Below are 16,919 nucleotides of genomic sequence, written 5' to 3' on the forward strand. Positions count from 1 at the left end.
TTCAGTTAAGCTTTAAAATGTTTGTTTTCAAAAGGAAAATGTTGACTGGAAATATCTCGCCTTGTTCATGACTCAGTAAAGGTAAAGGGACCCCTGGCCATTAGGTCCAGTCGTGGACGACACTGGGGTTGCAGCGCTCATTTCGCTCTACAGGGAGCCGGCGTACAGCTTCTGGGTCATGTGGCCAGCATGACTAAGCCACTTCTGGCGAACCAGAGCAGCACATGGAAACGCTGTTTACCTTCCCGCTGGAGCGGTACCTATTTATCTACTTGCACTTTGATGTGTTTTCGAACTGCTAGGTTGGCAGGAGCAGGGACCGAGCAACGGGAGCTCACCCCGTCACGGGGATTCGAACCGCTGACCTTCCGATCGGCAAGCCATAGGCTCTGTGGTTTAACCCACAGCGCCACCCGCGTCCCCATGTATCCGTAGCCATCATGTAACACATCATTAGGAGAGGATTGGCTGTTGAGCTTCTGGATCGGGATAGTATAAGAAACGGAATAGAGAACTTTATATTATCTGTAGAAGCTTGCCCAAACATGTTGAGTTGAATCTGACATATTCAAATGAATACTGGATGATGGTGATGATGATGCAATATGTACATTTTTGCAGAAAAACATTCACACAGTACTGGCAACCCCTTTCCTCCTTATTTGCCATTCAGGATATCAACCAGAATCCCAGGCTCTTGCCCAACATCACTCTGGGCTACAACATCCATGAGAACTTCTTTCATGGAAGGGTGACATGTGAAGCTCTGGTAGACCTGCTGTCTGCTAGGCAGGTGAATGTTCCGAACTACAACTGCGGAGGACAGAATAACCTGCTTGCTGTTCTCGAAGGGGCTGACACTCAGAACTCCATCCAGATTTCAAGAATGTTGGGCATCTATAAAATCCCACAGGTAGGAATGGAGAGGGGTGTGGCGTTTTGTGGCTGAGCCAAATTTTGGAGAAATTTTGGTGGGGTAGATGTTAAGTGTGAATGGAGACAACCTGTTATTAATCTTAATTTGTTTTTAAAAGAAGACAGATGTTGGCAGGTTTTTTTTAATATACCCTTTCCTAAGAATCCATAGCATCGAATTTGCCAGTTTGCCGCATACTAGGGTAACAGGAGGCATCCACTATAACCCCAAGGTCTCGTTCCTGGCCAATCCATGCCAGTTCAGCTCCATGAGCATAAATGGGTACAGAGCTGGCAAGGTCTGGCAGGGGAAGAACCCATGAGGAGATAGTGGAAAGTGCATTTGGGATCGCAGCCTTAAGTCTCTCTTTCTTTTTAATGGACAGTGGTACCTCGGGTTAACAACTTAATTTGTTCCAGAGGTCTGTTCTTAACCTGAAACTGTTCTTAACCTGAAGCACCACTTTAGCTAATGGGGCCTCCTGCTGCTGCCACATGAATTCTGTTCTCATCCTGAGGCAAAGTTCTTAACCCAAGGTACTATTTCTGGGTTAGCGGAGTCTGTAACCTGAAGCGTCTGTAACCCGAGGTACCACTGTAATGACTAAAAAAAGGGATACATGAGCAATAAGGGTCAATAACCAATAGGACTGTCCTTTCAGGCAAAGCAACAGACGTTCAGGAGTGGTCAGTGTTGGAACGTTTATATAATTTAGCAGAGTTTAAACGATTCCCTGTTTGAGTTTATGCAGCGACTAGTGGATTGCTAACTCGTTTGAGTCCTATCAATATTTATACATTCCTGGCTGATAATCCCTTCTGTCCCGCTAAACAAAACACATGAATCTGAATCATATTAACATAAACTACTTTACTTCCAGTTTCATTCAGTTTACAGAGTTGTTACTGAAGGCAGGCTTTAGTTACTTAACAGATAAACTATATACTAGATAGTAGTGACTCATGAGAAGACTGCATCCGAGCAGTTACCAGTTAACACTCCTTGCAGCAACCAACCAACAGACAAACTGCCACATAGAGGCAGTTAGTCCTCTCAGAATGTTGGACTTGACTGACAGCTTTATATCCTTAGTGTACCACAAAAACACCATCTTTAAAACAAAGAACAGTATCTTTTATTTTCCAAATCATTGCATATATATTCCAGAAACAAAGGTAATCCACACTGAACAAACTTAAATGTGTTTTTCCCAGGGACATTGTGCCTGTATTCTCGTACATAAAACATGGCTTATAACAATATCCATCTGTAAAACTCATTTTTATTATGTGATCCACAAATCTGTATAAAGGTTTGGAATTGCTCTTTGGTTTTTTTGGAGCATTTGTGAACAAAATAAACCTCTGCCATTCTCCAGCAAAAGTGTGGTTGTGCTTTGTTCGTCTTGCCGGACTCAATTTGTGTGTCAATTTTTTCCATAAGGGCAGTATGACAGAGTGCAGTTATAACCATACTTGCTGCCACTAAAAGAATCCAATTAGTGTTTTATCCACCAAGTCTCATTTAAATTTAGATTTAGTAACACAAGCTCTGGAGACTGATGAGTGTTTTGACTTATCTCATTAAAAATTGTTCCCCTCAAAACCGTCAAATGGTCGCATAAAGCAATATAAAAAGCAAACCAGAATTAAGGGAATTCCTAGAGATAAAAACAGAACCTTATCTTATGTGTCAAGGAAAGCCTGGCAAAAGCATTTGTCTTTTCGGCTTCCAAAACGTTTGGGAAACCAAAGTGCGGCTTCTGATTGGCTGCAGGAAGCTCCTGCAGCCAATCGGAAGCTGTGGAAGCTCCATCGGACATTCGGCTTCCAAAAATGGTTCACAAACTGGAATAGTCACTTCCGGGTTTGTGACATTCGAGAGCCAAAACGTTTGGGAACTAAACTGTTCGACTTTCAAGGTACGACTATATTCAGGGTTAGCTACATTTTGGCTTTGATCCAAAACTAAGTTAGCCAATAATGTTTATTTTCTTGCCAGGTCAGCTATGCTTTCGTCTCTCATGTTCTGGATGATAAGAGACAGTTCCCTTTTTTCTACCCAATGGTCCCCAAAGAAGAAGCCCAGTACCCAGGGATTGTCAAGATGCTCTATCACTTCAGATGGACGTTCATTGGTCTAATTGCCCCCGACACTGAAAACGGAGAGAGATTCATGAAGACCCTGACTCCTGTGCTCATCAGGAATGGTATTTGTATTGCCATCTCACAAACCATCTCGGTACTGAACACACATGGATTCGAGATCAATTTCCGCAAATTCTTAAAGTGGAGACAAGCCCGTGTGTTTGTTTATTATGCAGAGACACTTCATGCCTTGCATGGAATTTTCATTCTACAACATTTATTTGAGAACTTGATAAAGCCCACTGGAGGGGAAATCCTGGTCACAACAGCTATGTGGGACATCTCCTTCGAGTTAATGTACAGCGGCTTATCTTACGAGCACATCCATGGCATTTTTTCTTTCTACACTGAAACAAATAAAAGGAAAGAATCTAACGACATTCCATCCCTTTTCTTTGCAATCAAGCAGTTTTGGGAGGATGCTTTCAGTTGTTCCTATTTAAAGCATGCATGGTCGGTGAAAGGCTGGATAAGATGCAGGGAGAAAGGAAAACATGAGATGCTGCCCCAAGATGATATGGAAAGAAGCCTCTCTCTAGACAGCTACCGGATTTTCAACACTGTCAAAGCTTTGGCACGTGCTTTAAATGCTGCATATTCCTCCAGGTCTCTGTGGCGGGTGACAGACAGCCTAGAACGTCAAAGGATACAGCCATGGCAGGTATTTTTCATTCGTTCCATAAGATGCACCTGACCATAAGACACACCTAGTTTTTAGAAGAGGAAAACAAGAAAATATATATATTCTGAATGAAACAGTGGATGTATCATTTTTGTGGTTCATGCTGTGGCCAGAGACATGTGATCTGATGGTGAATTTGGGGTGACCCAATGCTAAAACCCCGAGGATCCATGTGGATCCGTGCTTTGTAACCACATTTTTGCACCATTGCAGCTTGTAAAACAGTGACTGAATTCCCCCCCAAACCTCAGGCTTTTATATACATTATTTACACAATGAGTCCCATCTGATTGGCTGTTTCTGCTTCCCTCCTGGAGCCTGATTGGTCTTTTCCTGAAGGCCAATCAGTTATTGCATTCTAGGATCCTACCTGCCTATTGTTCTAGGATCCAAGCTTAGTACATAACACTAACGCTAGTGTCAGAGGGCACAGCACCTCTGGAAACAGCCCCCACCACTAGATTAGCACCCCTTTCCCTCCAGCGGCCGATTTTGAATAAGACTCCTTACACATTCTGCAAGAGTTCTGCAGGGCAAGGTAGATGCCATTACACAGACTCACTCTCCCTCCGGACTGGGGTGCCCCTACCAAGCTCAACTTAGCTCCAGCCTATGTCCAAGGGACTTTGGGTGTTTCTGGAGCATGTATTGAGTGTTTTGGTGGCTGTCAGGGGCTGGTCAGAATCGGATGCCAGAGACTGCTTTGATTCCGAAGATGAAGGAATGTAGACACAGACAGAGCAGCCTCTGACAGAAGAAGAAGTGGAGAGTTTGCCCCTCCTTCCTTCAACTTTCCCAGCAGCTGATTCAGAGACTGTACAGTTGGGGGAAGAGCTGGATAGCTTTGAGTCAGTAGCTAGGCAACCAGGAGGGAGGGAGTGTTTAGGAGACTTTTCATTCAAGAGCGGCGGGGACTTTCCTCCCTCCCCTCGTACTTGAAGGTCTGAAAGGGTGTATGGGCAACCTTTTCCTGAAGGCATTCCTAATTTTGAGGAGTTTAGTGATCTAACTTGGTCTTCTCTTCCTGCCTCTGTTTATTTCCCTTTTCCATCTCTTGTTAAAGTTCTTTGATGGCTGAGAACAGCCTTTTAATGTATAAACTGGTGGAAGAAAGAAGTGATAATGCAGGGCACCTTCTGACCTTCTTTGTTGTTAGACACTGTTTGGAGGAATGTGCGGTATTGGAAGAGGGGACTAGCTAACGAATAATCTGCAACTGGGCAGTTGGGCAAGCCATACAGGCTAGCTATCAATAAATCAGATGGTTTGGGGCCATAGCTCAGAAGCTCATGCATGAACTCCTGGCAGGAGGGTCATGCCACCTTTGCCACGTCTTGAGGGCTTCCCAGTGGCAGATCGAAGTGCTTGCTTGGTAATGTATGTAATGCTTGCTGTTTAGAATAAAATATTTAATCTTTTCACTCACTTGTGTTTGTCTTGCTTCTGAATCTCATTAAAAGAACCACCTTGCATTTGGCAAGACAAAGGGTTAAGGTTCAACAGAAGCACAGGGGCAGGAGAATAGGGCACTGGCATGCTTCTTGCTGCAGAAGAGGAGGGAATTCAGAGTGGGCAACTGAGATCCTGAAGGAGGGTGGCTCTGTGTTGTTGTAAATAAAGAGGACTATAAACCTGTTAAAGGCTCTTTAATTCTTATCGGGGGTTCCCAAAGAGAAGGGGAAACTCCCATGCCTGCCTGCATATCTCGCAGTGGCTCCTGTACTCATTATGACAGTGTTTATATGTTTTGGCTTATTAATATGCAGCAAACCAATATTTTCACATCATAAACAGCAGAGTTTCATACTGTTTCCACACAGAGCAGGTAGGAGCTGTGTGCTGGAAATATGTTTCAACCAACTGATGCTGAGGCAAGGAAGCCTGTCCCAACCACATAATAAAGACACAGTATTTTTACAGCCTAGGGCTTGCCGATCGGAAGGTCAGCAATTCGAATCCGCGTGACGGGGTGAGCTCCCGTTGTTCGGTCCCAGCTCCTGTCCACCCAGCAGTTTGAAAGCACGTCAAAGTGCAAGTAGATAAATAGGTACCGCTCCGGTGGGAAGGTAAACGGCATTTCTGTGCGCTGCTCTGGTTTCGCCAGAAGCGGCTTAGTCATGCTGGCCACATGACCCGGAAGCTGTCTGTGGACAAACGCCGGCTCCCTCAGCCTATAGAGCGAGATGAGCGCACAACCCCAGAGCCGTTCGCAACTGGATTTAACGGTCAGGGGTACCTTTACCTTTTACCCTATGTGTTGCTAGCCAGAAGTCCCATTAAGTCCAATGGGGGATACTCCCATTGTTAGTAAATTCAGCTCCAGTCCTCCGAGCTGATACGGCTCATCTTCGCTTGAGCCCAGCAGAGTATAAAACACCCAGAGTCCGCAATGGAAGGATGAGGCAGGTATGGCTACATTGCTAAACTTTATTACTAAGCTATGCAGAGAGCATACAAATATATATCTTGTCTCTGTGAGAAGCAGAGAGCAACTCCAAAAAAAGAAAGAACAGTACAAAGGAAACAGGAAACCAGTATACGTCACATCCCATCTCCCTTTCCCGTGGGAATCCACCAGTATCTGGACTGTGGAATGAAAACATAGTCCTGTGACTACCAGCAGCTGCTCAGTGAGGGAAACAGAAACCAACAGGTAAGTGTGCACAGGATGGCAGCCTAGACCTACTTACCTGGGAGTAAGCCCCATTGGGTGCAAGTTTCAGTGCAGCAAGCGCTTGAAAATGATGCACAGCTTCTTGATTCTCTACGCAGTCCAAGTCAGAGGAGATCAAGCACAAAAAGGTCAGAGTTGGACCTTTCCCATATTCTAAATGCTGTTCTTTCTCTTCCCTTCCAGCTCCACCCTTTCCTGGGAAACTCCCAGTTCTACAATTCTTCCATGGATGGAGTCTATTTGGATGAGAATGGGCAATTAGCAGCCGACTTTAATGTCGTGAATTGGCTGAAGTTTCCCAATAAGTCCATCCTTAAAGTGAAATTTGGGAGTATCAACAGACGGGGTTTGCCAGACCTACAATTCACCATTGACCAGGATGCCATTGTGTGGCCCAAATGGCTCAGCCTGGTGGGAGAAATCATCTTTCATGGCCCTTCGTAACCCTTTCCGTCATTTCCACAGGGGGGAGGGAACAGGCTAACACATTTTTTGAATGCTCCTTTAATATGTATATATCATTAAATTGTTTAAATAGTCCATTAAAAAACATCACGAGTTACCATTTTTGTTTTTCTTTGAGTTCCCATATCACTCAATAATTGTTATATCTCTGCTCTCTGAACTGTCCATTTGTTTCTAACAGTATACACAGTATAAAATATAAACCTGAAAATACCATATTCTTGTTCTTCTGTTGCTTAAGATCTAAATCCATCTTGTATTGAAAAAGAATTATTTACTTAAGTAATCCGAAAAGGGTTTCCATTCTTCTACAAACACCTCATCCTTAGACTCACTTAGTCTAGCAGTGAGTTTTGCTGTTTCGGCATAATCCATTAGTTTGTTCATCCATTCTTCTTTTGTGGATATTGCTGTTTCCTTCCACTTCTGTGCAAATACAATACTTGCTGCAGTTGTTGCATACATAAACAATTTTATCTTTATTTTCGGTATCTCTGGCCCGATCAAACCTAGCAAAAAGGCTTCTGTTTCCCCCCCGTCTATTGTCATCTTAATCAATCCATTATTTACCATTTCCCGGTAAGCTTTTGTTTTCTTACAAAACCACCAGATATGACTAAAAGTTGATTACATTGATTATTAGCATTTTTAGACATTTCAGCCATTTGAACCGGTGTTAGATACCATTTTCATATAGTTTTCTTTCAGCCCACTAGAGGCAGTAAAATTAAGATCGCTTTCCCACAGCTTTTCCCATTTCACCATTTCTATAACTTTTTTTATAAAATGCTCCTTATCTTTCTACTTAGACCCTACCTACTTCCCGGTGTGTGGAAAGTTGCAGCCCTGGATTCGTCAAAGTCGTTCAGGAAGGAAAGCCACTCTGCTGCTATGACTGCATTCCTTGTGCAGAAGGGACCATCTCCACTCAGGAAGGTGGGTGATCCCAGTGGAAAGGGCTGACCTTGGGAAAGAGGACATTTCATTCTGACATCAGTGGCTTTTTAAAGAGAAATTTTAGAACTGATTATTGAAATTCATATGCAAAATGTGCACAAGCAAGCCACACCACACTCCCCTCCAGTTTCTCAGCCTGTTTCTTTTCGTGTTTCCTGGAGCAAGCGAAGAAGGAGCTATGTGACCGTGCCTTCCTGCAAGTGAACTGAATCTCTCTTAAATGAGATTTTTATAGCATGCATATTGCAAGATCCTTCTTGTAAGGAAAACCAAGTACCAAGTAGTTTTAATCTTTATTTTTCTGACAATGGATGGAGATTTGTTTGCTGTTATTTATCGAAACTCTAAGCAAAGCTAAGTATCTGTGATTTATTCTAGCCTATGCATTCTAGTAGGGACGCAGGTGGCGCTGTGGGTTAAACCACAGAGCCTAGGACATGCCGATCAGAAGTGCCAACCTAGCAGTTTGAAAGCACATCAAAGTGCAAGTATATAAATAGGTACCGCTCCAGCGGGAAGGTAAACGGCATTTCCGTGCACTGCTCTGGTTCGCCAGAAGCGGCTTAGTCATGTTGGCCACATGACCCGGAAGCTGTACGCTGGTACCTTCGGCCAATAAAGCAAGATGAGCGCCACAACCCCAGAGTCGTCCGCGACTGGACCTAATGGTCAGGGGTCCCTTTACCTTTTACCTTTTATGCATTCTAGTGGGGAACATTTATTTACAGGTGGATGTGGGCAGATGCAAATTAAACCAAATTTTAATGTGCTTGGAACAAACACCACTGTGCTTAACTCTCCGACAAGAGGATAAGAATCTCTCTTCCAAACCTCTCTCTCCAAAAAGAAAGACATAAATCTGTTGAGCCAGAAGCAAGAACAACTGGAGGACCTTTCGTCAGTCCATTTTTCTCACCCTGAACCATTTGACAGGGTTATTGTGACATTGCGGTGTCTAGCATGTGGAAGGCTCTCCCCATTGTTTTCACCAATAAATTAAGACATACTTGCTGCCCCAGGTTTTCCCTGACCTACAATATTAATACTGATTCCTGATGTCCTTGGTCATATGCAGTTATTGTTATTGGATATAGTCATGTTTTCTTATTGTGGGAGCCACTTTGGCTTTACTTTCTGCAAGGGAAAACCATTTCAGAAGGGTACAAATTTGATATTACTCTTGTTCTTTGCAGATGCAGAGCATTGCACCAGGTGTCCTGAAGATCAACATCCAAACAATCCCAGGGATCAATGTGTCTTTAAGATTATAACCTTTCTGGCTTATGAAGAACCTTTGGGGAGCCTCCTAGCTTCCTTTTCCCTCTTGTTATCCTTAACCACAGGCATTGTGTTAGGAACATTCATTAAGTACAAGGAAACCCCCATAGTCAAAGCCAACAACAGGGACCTCTCCTACATCCTCCTCATCTCCCTCTTGCTTTCCTTTTTGTCCTCCTTCATGTTTCTTGGCCAGCCACGGAAAGCAGCCTGCCTTCTTCAACAAATGGCCTTCAACACCATCTTTTCAGTTGCTGTCTCTTCTATATTGGCAAAAACTGTCACTGTAGTGCTGGCCTTCCTGGCCACAAAGCCAGGAAACACGATGAGGAGATGGCTGGGGAAGAGTCTGGCCAACTCCATTGTCATTTTCTGTTCCAGTGTCCAAGTTCTCATCTGCACCATCTGGCTGGCAATCTCTCCCCCATTCCCAGAATCTGACATGAGCTCCCAGGCTGGAGAGATCACATTGCAATGCAATGTAGGGTCTATTGCCATGTTTTATGGTGCCCTTGGCTACATGGGCTTCCTGGCCTCCATCTGCTTCATGGTGGCTTTCTTAGCCAGGAACCTGCCTGGGGCCTTCAATGAAGCCAAGCTGATCACCTTCAGCATGCTGGTCTTCTGCAGTGTTTGGGTGTCCTTTGTGCCCACCTACCTGAGCACAAAGGGAAAATACATGGTGGCCGTGCAGATCTTCTCTATCTTGGCTTCTAGTGCTGGGCTTCTGGGCTGCATCTTCTTTCCCAAGTGCTACATAATTGTACTGAGGCCTGATCTGAACACAAAGGAGCATCTGACAACAAAAGCTGATTCTTAAATGACTCATTTTTGACAACTGTCGTCCAGCACAGACATACTTGTCTATGTAGCTTCTTAGATTTAAAACTTTCCTACTGTCACATAAATGATGAAAGTTGAAAATTAATTCACAGTAGCTGTAAAATGACAACGATGAAATGACATACTTGCCTTGCAAATGTAGCTTCTTAGATTTAAATCTTTCTTCCTGTCAAATAAATCATGAAAGTTGAAAATTAATTCACAGTAGCTGTGCAATGGCCATAGGTACTTTGGGCATAAGGTTTTACATCGCTTCATCACAGGCTGATCCTATATTATTGACCAACCATACTAGTCTTTATGCTGCACATGTTTACCAGGGGTTCACAATGAGTACTTTTACACAATCTTATTTTCTGACATAATGTTTAATGGAGGCATGGCTGCAAATCCATATTTGGGTTTCAAAGAACCAGTCACACTTATTTCTCTATTCAAACTGTTGATAGTCAGACTTTTCCCTCTTCTTCTTAAAGGCCTTTATTTTGTTCTGCATAAATTATTTTATCTGCAGAAAGCCTGTTAAAACATGTGCTTTGCTCTACTCACTCTCAAAAGGGTCATTTGAAGAGAGAACCATTTCCACCTCATTGTGGTTTGAAACAGATTTTTCAAATTATGCCGTTATCCTATTCTGTTTGTGCCTTTTGCTGTTTATTTGCCTACTATTAGACATTTGTCTCTACCCTCAAACACCTTGGAGCATGTCAGAATTGTTAAGGAAATTATTAGTATTACTTTTATCATTGATTAGATTTCTATGCTGCCCCTCCTCAAAAGGGTTCCTGTCTCCTTCCTTGTCCTGTTGCAGTTTGGAATGTAGCTGATTGTTCTGTAATGAATATTTCCTGCATGAATTTCTCGTGAGAAAATTCAGTTTATTTTTCTATATATTTTATAAAGACTCCAGAAGCTTTTATTTATCAGGAATTGTAGGTACCAAGATCCCAAAGGAGCAGAAAAGACTTTTTGTGTATGCAATGACAGCCGCACAGATGTTACTAGCCCAGAGATGGAAAGATGATAACGTCCCTACCAGAGAAGAATGGCAAATTAAACTGTTGGACTGGGCTGAAATGGCAAAACTGACTGGAAAGCTCAGGAACCAAGAAGGCCAAAACTTTAACTTAACTTTAGGATAAGGGTCCTGAGGCCAAAAGATTTTAATATGACACTCAAAAGGGACCTTTTTGGACTCAACTGTATGAAACATTTGTGACTGATAACCATCCTAGAGTTCTTGTGCCAAGTCTGACTAACAGCCAAAGTACTGTTAAATTCCCACATCCCAGGATTTTCTACCACTTTGTGTAGGCTTCCAATTGTCATTGGGTGTGTCAATACAGCATGTATGAACACCCAATGGGGAAAATGCCCAGTTGTGTTGTAGCAGTGCATCAGTTCTAGAACTCCCTTTAATAAATCCCGGACACCAGAAAGGTCCTTTGTCCTCTTCCCCAAGGGCAGGTCTTTCTGCTGGTGTCACCCACCTTCCTGAGTGGCCACTGTTCCTTCCGCACAGGGAACGCAGTCATAGCAGCAGAGCAGCATTCCTTCCTGAACTACCTTGAAGAATCCAGGCTGGCAACTTTCCACACACCTGGAAGTAGGCAGGGGCTGAGCATAAAGGGACATCAAGGAAAACGTGTTAAGGCTGATGTGTTAAAGGTGATAACAATGTATTACTTGATGAGTTATCTTTAACCACATTTATACACTGCTTCCTTGCAGCAAAACCTCTAATGATAATGTTTCCCTGTTTGATCAAAGCTGAATCCTGCATATACACAGTTTCACAGGAACCTACTCTTAAATCTTCAAGAAATGCAGAAGGCAAGTGAGGTAGCTGCACACAGAGCATGGTGACATGATTTGAGCTTATGGGATAGGAAATCCAATAAAGTGAAATTATTTCCCCACCTGGTTGCACCATCTGGGGCACACAGTGGCATTCTGGTCGGTGGTGCACTTTAGGTCTAGGATTCTTCGTCACTTGATGCTCCCAATCCTCTCTCTGAGGATGGACTTATTGGGAAGCACCACCCAGTTCACGATGTCCAAGTCAGCTGCCAGTTCCCCGTTCTCATCCAAATACACTCCGTCCATTGAAGAATTGTAAAACTGGGCGTCTCCCAGGAAAGAGTGGAGCTAGAATGGCAGAGAAAAGGGCCGCATATAGAATAGGGGAAACAACACTGACTATTCAACTCTGCACATTTCATGCTTGGATGTGTTCTCATTTGGGATTGGCAACAGAGTGTCAGGGACTGGTTGGGCAGTTTGAGGAATTGTGGGAAGCACCAGGCAGCGAACCCTCAAGGGAATCCCCATGGGAGGAAGGCTCAGAGCCAGGGCATTGGTGATGGGATACTGAAGAAGATTTTGATGAGGGGCTGGAATGTGAAGGGGCAACAGGGTTTAGTGAGCAGGGGGAGTTGGTGACGGGAGCAGTTCAAACACTGAGACTGAAGCACAAGAGAGGAGTCCGGAGGCTGCTGGAGAACCCAAGGACTGTTTGGGAATGATAGGGACAGAGGTATCTAAATTGTACAGAAACTGATTTATGTCTGCAACTACAGCAGCTACTCTCCTAAAAAAGAAATGAAGTAGAAGTCCCTGCAAAGGAAGAATGGATACAAAATATAATGGAATATGCAGAAATGGCGAAAGTTACCAGACGAATAAGAAATCATGATAACAAACTTTTTATAAAAGAACTTTGAAATGGTTTATTGAATATTTTCAGATTAATTGCAAACATCTAAAAACATTGACAGGATTATTGTAATAACCTGCAGATTCATAAGAATATATATTTAAAGTAGATAATTAAATGAGCAAATTTAATGAATTTGGATATGCAGATGATATAAAAGAGTAAATTTAAGGAACCGGAGAAAGAGGGGGGAGGAAGTCCAACTTTGCAATATTAAAATGATTGTAAAACTAATGAAATGTATAAATTAGAAAAGTATAAATAAAACTATAAAAAAGAAGAAAAGACAATTTGGGAAGTGTTGCTGAGTCATATGCTGTTTTCTTGAATAAATAGTTAAGAACCCTATGTACTAATACCTTTTTCAGTACGTTTCCGAGCACAATTCAAAGTGTTGGTGCTGACCTTTAAAGCCCTAAACCCCCTCAGCCCAATATATCTGAAGGAGCATCTCCACCCCCATCGTTCAAAGGTCCAGCTCCAATGGCCTTCTGGCCGTTCCCTCCCTGCAAGAAGTGAGGTTACAGGGAACCAGGCAGAGAGCCTTCTCGGTAGTGGTGCCTGCCCTGTGGAATACCCTCCCATCAGATGTCAAGGAAATAAACAACTACCTGACTTTTATAAGACATCTGAAGGCAGCCCTGTTTAGAGAAGTTCTTAATGATTGATATTTTAATGTATTTCTAATCTATTGTTGGAAGCTGCCCAGAGTGGCTGGGGAAACCCAGCCAGATCGGTGGAGTATAAATGAATTATTATTGTTATTGTTATTATTTAAAAAGCAAACACAGCAGGGAGGCTTCCATTCTACATCAAGCAAAGGAGCCAACTCCTAGGAGCTGTGGGGGCTTTGGCCCCCGCAATAAAATATTTGAGGGGGCTGGGGACCCATAAAGTTGTTGGGCATCAATTATGTGTTGTGCGGCTTTCCTGGGCCCCCACAATATTTGATTCAAGTTGGCACCCCTGACATCAAGGGTGCTTTCTTGTGGGACTGGAGACCCTGATGGGTTCTTTCCAGACTCTCTGAGTGAGTTCCATGGGCACAAATATTGCTGGCCCCTCCCCTTTAATGTGCCATCTTTCCTTCATGGCTAGACTGTTCCTCACGCCAGGTGTACCAAAAGGTGTCGCCCAGGATATGCCAAGGTGGTCCAAGAAGGAGAGCCGGTTTGCTGCTACGCTTGTGTTCCGTGTGGGGAAGGGACCATATCTACACAGGAAGGTGGGTGACGCCACAGGAGATGGAATTTGTTGGGAGAATATGAATAGGGCAACATATTGGCCAGAAAGCTTCTGTGAAGATTCTAAAGACGTATTTGGATGCAGATCCTTTATTGATTTCTTCATTTTTAATCCCCTTCCAGGAATTTATTTGAAAGAAATGACTCGCAGGAAGCAATCTCTGGGATGCAAATTGGGTTCAGCCTGCCCTGCCCATAAGGCACAGCTTTGGCTATTTTGTACCAAGCCTTCTAGGATAAGAGAACCAGAACCACCATCACAATAGGAAATTTAGAATGTCTTCTAAATAAACGAGAAATAGTGAAAATAGCAAATATTTATTTAAAAGAGAGAAAGCATGATGCACAATAATCAAAAAAATTAGGTGATCATTCCATTCCATTGCATTGTAGAACAATTAAAAATTATGGGATTTCAGCAGGAAGTTATTGGATATCCCAGACAAGGAGTTTGAGAACAGCTGTAGCAGCTTGGAAGAGAGGAGTTCAAGGATATTAAAAATAAATAAATCATAAGTTGTGTGTCCTAGTTTTTCCGTTTGATCCTTTTGCATGTTTTGTGGTATTTTATTCATTGTGACTTGCTGTTTTTTATTAATTATGAATTAGGAATTCTTTATTGTACATGATAAGCGTTAGCTGTTTATCATTTGCTGATATTAAATTTTACTGTTTACTATTCCTTAGTATTATTATTGAATAGCATTGAAATTTGCTTTATATGATATGTTGTTTATTTTAAAGTTATGCTTTTATGATGACTTTTTGTGTGCGTGTTACGCGAAATGAAAAAAAAAAGCGAAATGAAATATGAAAATGAAGTAGTGTTACTGCACAAAAACTATCGCATAAGAAAATGCACCAAAAACACTTCCCTTTCTTACAATACAGTGGTGCCCCGCAAGACGAATGCCTCGCAAGATGGAAAACCCGCAAGACGAAAGGGTTTTCCGTCTGCAGAGGCGCTTCGCAAGACGAATTTCCCTATGGGCTTGCTTCGCAAGACGAAAAATGACGAAAAAAATCGAATTTTTTTTTTGCTCCAAAACCCCTTATTCTGAATCGCTAGGCTGCTAAAAGCATTTTAGCAGCAAAACCGCTAATCCCCCCCCCAAAAGCCGTTTTTAGCCCTTTTTTAGCCAATAGCGCTAATAGCTCTACTCCGTCAATGGGCTTGCTTCGCAAGACGAAAAAACCGCAAGACGAAAAGACTCCCGGAACGGATTCTTTTCGTCTTGCGAGGCACCACTGTACATTCTCATTTTCTGATATCTCCGATATGAGTGCATTTCTCAACATGTAATAGAATATGTCTGTAAGCAAAGCCAAAGCCATTCTTTTTCTCCTCCTCAGATGCAGAGCGTTGCACCAAATGTCCAGAAGAACAATATCCAAACAAGGACCAAGATCACTGCATTCCGAGGATTATCAGCTTCCTATCATATAAACAATATTTGGGGATTCTCCTGACTTCTTTGGCTCTCTTCCTGTCCTTAACCACAGGCTTTGTTGTAGGGATCTTCATTAAACACAAGGAAACTCCCATAGTCAAAGCCAACAACAGGGACCTCTCCTACATCCTCCTTGTCTCCCTCCTGCTGTCCTTCTTGTCCTCCTTCCTCTTCATTGGCCGTCCCAGGAAAGTCACCTGCCTCCTTCGACAAACGGCCTTCAGCACCATCTTCTCAGTTGCTGTATCCTCTTTGCTGTCCAAAACCATCATGGTGGTGCTGGCCTTCCTGGCCACAAAGCCAGGGAACAGGGTGAGGAGATGGTTGGGGAAAACTCTGGCCAACTCCATTGTCCTTTCCTGCTCCAGTGTCCAAATGGTCATTTGCATCATTTGGCTGGGCATCTCTCCCCCATTCCCAGACTCGGACAAGCATTCCCAGGCCGGAGAGATCACCCTGCAATGCAATGAAGGGTCTGTTGCCATGTTTTATGCTGCCCTGGGTTACATGGGCTTCCTGGCTGCCATCTGCTTCACGGTGGCTTTCCTGGCCAGGAAGCTGCCTGGGGCTTTCAATGAAGCCAAGCTGATCACCTTCAGCATGCTGGTCTTCTGCAGCGTTTGGGTCTCCTTTGTGCCCACCTACCTGAGCACAAAGGGGAAATACATGGTAGCCGTGCAGATCTTCTCTATCTTGGCTTCTAGTGCTGGACTTCTGGGCTGCACCTTCATTCCCAAATGCTACATTATTGTGCTGAGGCCTGATCTGAACACAAAGGAACACCTGGCCACAAAAACTAAAGTTGTTGTCTGATTCTTAACATATTTATAACTATTTTCCTCCACAGAGTTGCCTTGGGAATGAATGTATCTCCTTAGATAAAGTTTGCTCTTCATTTTTCATTCATCTTGAATGTTGAAAGGGAATCATTGAATCACATGCCTGGAGAATGTCTGGACTTACAACTTTTAGGGATAACACTACCTGAGAGTTACACAGAGTGCAGCCTCCCTCTTCATACATAATTATCTTTCTCTACCCTATCCAGTTTATACTTTGACATGACAGACCTTCCTTTCTTCCTGAATTCACAACTGAAGCCTAAAGAATAACTTAATGTAACTTGAAATTCTGCTTCTAAGGCGACATTTTTCCACCTTCGCCGCATTAAGCAGTTGGTCCCTTACCTTTCCCGCCCCGACCTGGCCACAGTGATCCATGCGACGGTCATCTCCAGGCTTGGCTACTGTAATTCGCTCTACGCGGGGCTGCCCTTGAAGCTGTCCCAGAAACTCCAGAGGGTGCAGAATGCTGCAGCGAGGCTCCTCACGGGGTCTCTGCCATGGGAGCATATTCACCCAGTGCTTTTCAAGCTGCACTGGCTCCCGGTGGAGTACAGGGTCAGATTTAAGGTGCTGCTTTTGACCTTTAAAGCCCTTCACGGCCTAGGACCCTCGTACCTACGGGACCGCCTCTCCTGGTATGCCCCACGGAGAGCCTCAAGGTCCATAAATAACAACACCCTAGTGGTCCCAGGCCCTAAGGA

At 43.4% G+C, this 16,919-nt stretch overlaps 1 protein-coding gene and 1 long non-coding RNA gene across 2 annotated transcripts in view; one reads left to right on the forward strand and one right to left on the reverse strand.

Annotated features, from left to right (window-relative positions):
* Positions 1–16,919, reverse strand: part of LOC310671218 — a 497,424-nt gene that overhangs the window by 112,578 nt on the left and 367,927 nt on the right. The gene's annotated exons all lie outside the window — the stretch shown is intronic.
* Positions 548–16,186, forward strand: LOC310672806 (vomeronasal type-2 receptor 26-like; the record flags this gene model as incomplete). The annotated part of the gene is made up of 7 exons (XM_083430463.1): positions 548–913; positions 2,918–3,724; positions 6,603–6,830; positions 7,694–7,820; positions 9,035–9,750; positions 13,777–13,903; positions 15,276–16,186. Exons 1-7 carry the CDS (start codon positions 584–586, stop codon positions 16,184–16,186), a joined length of 3,246 nt encoding a protein of 1,081 aa, XP_083286589.1. The 5' UTR covers positions 548–583.

This window comes from Podarcis tiliguerta (assembly GCF_965153285.1).
Source record: "Podarcis tiliguerta genome assembly, chromosome: 2".
In the NCBI taxonomy this organism is placed as follows: domain Eukaryota; kingdom Metazoa; phylum Chordata; class Lepidosauria; order Squamata; family Lacertidae; genus Podarcis; species Podarcis tiliguerta.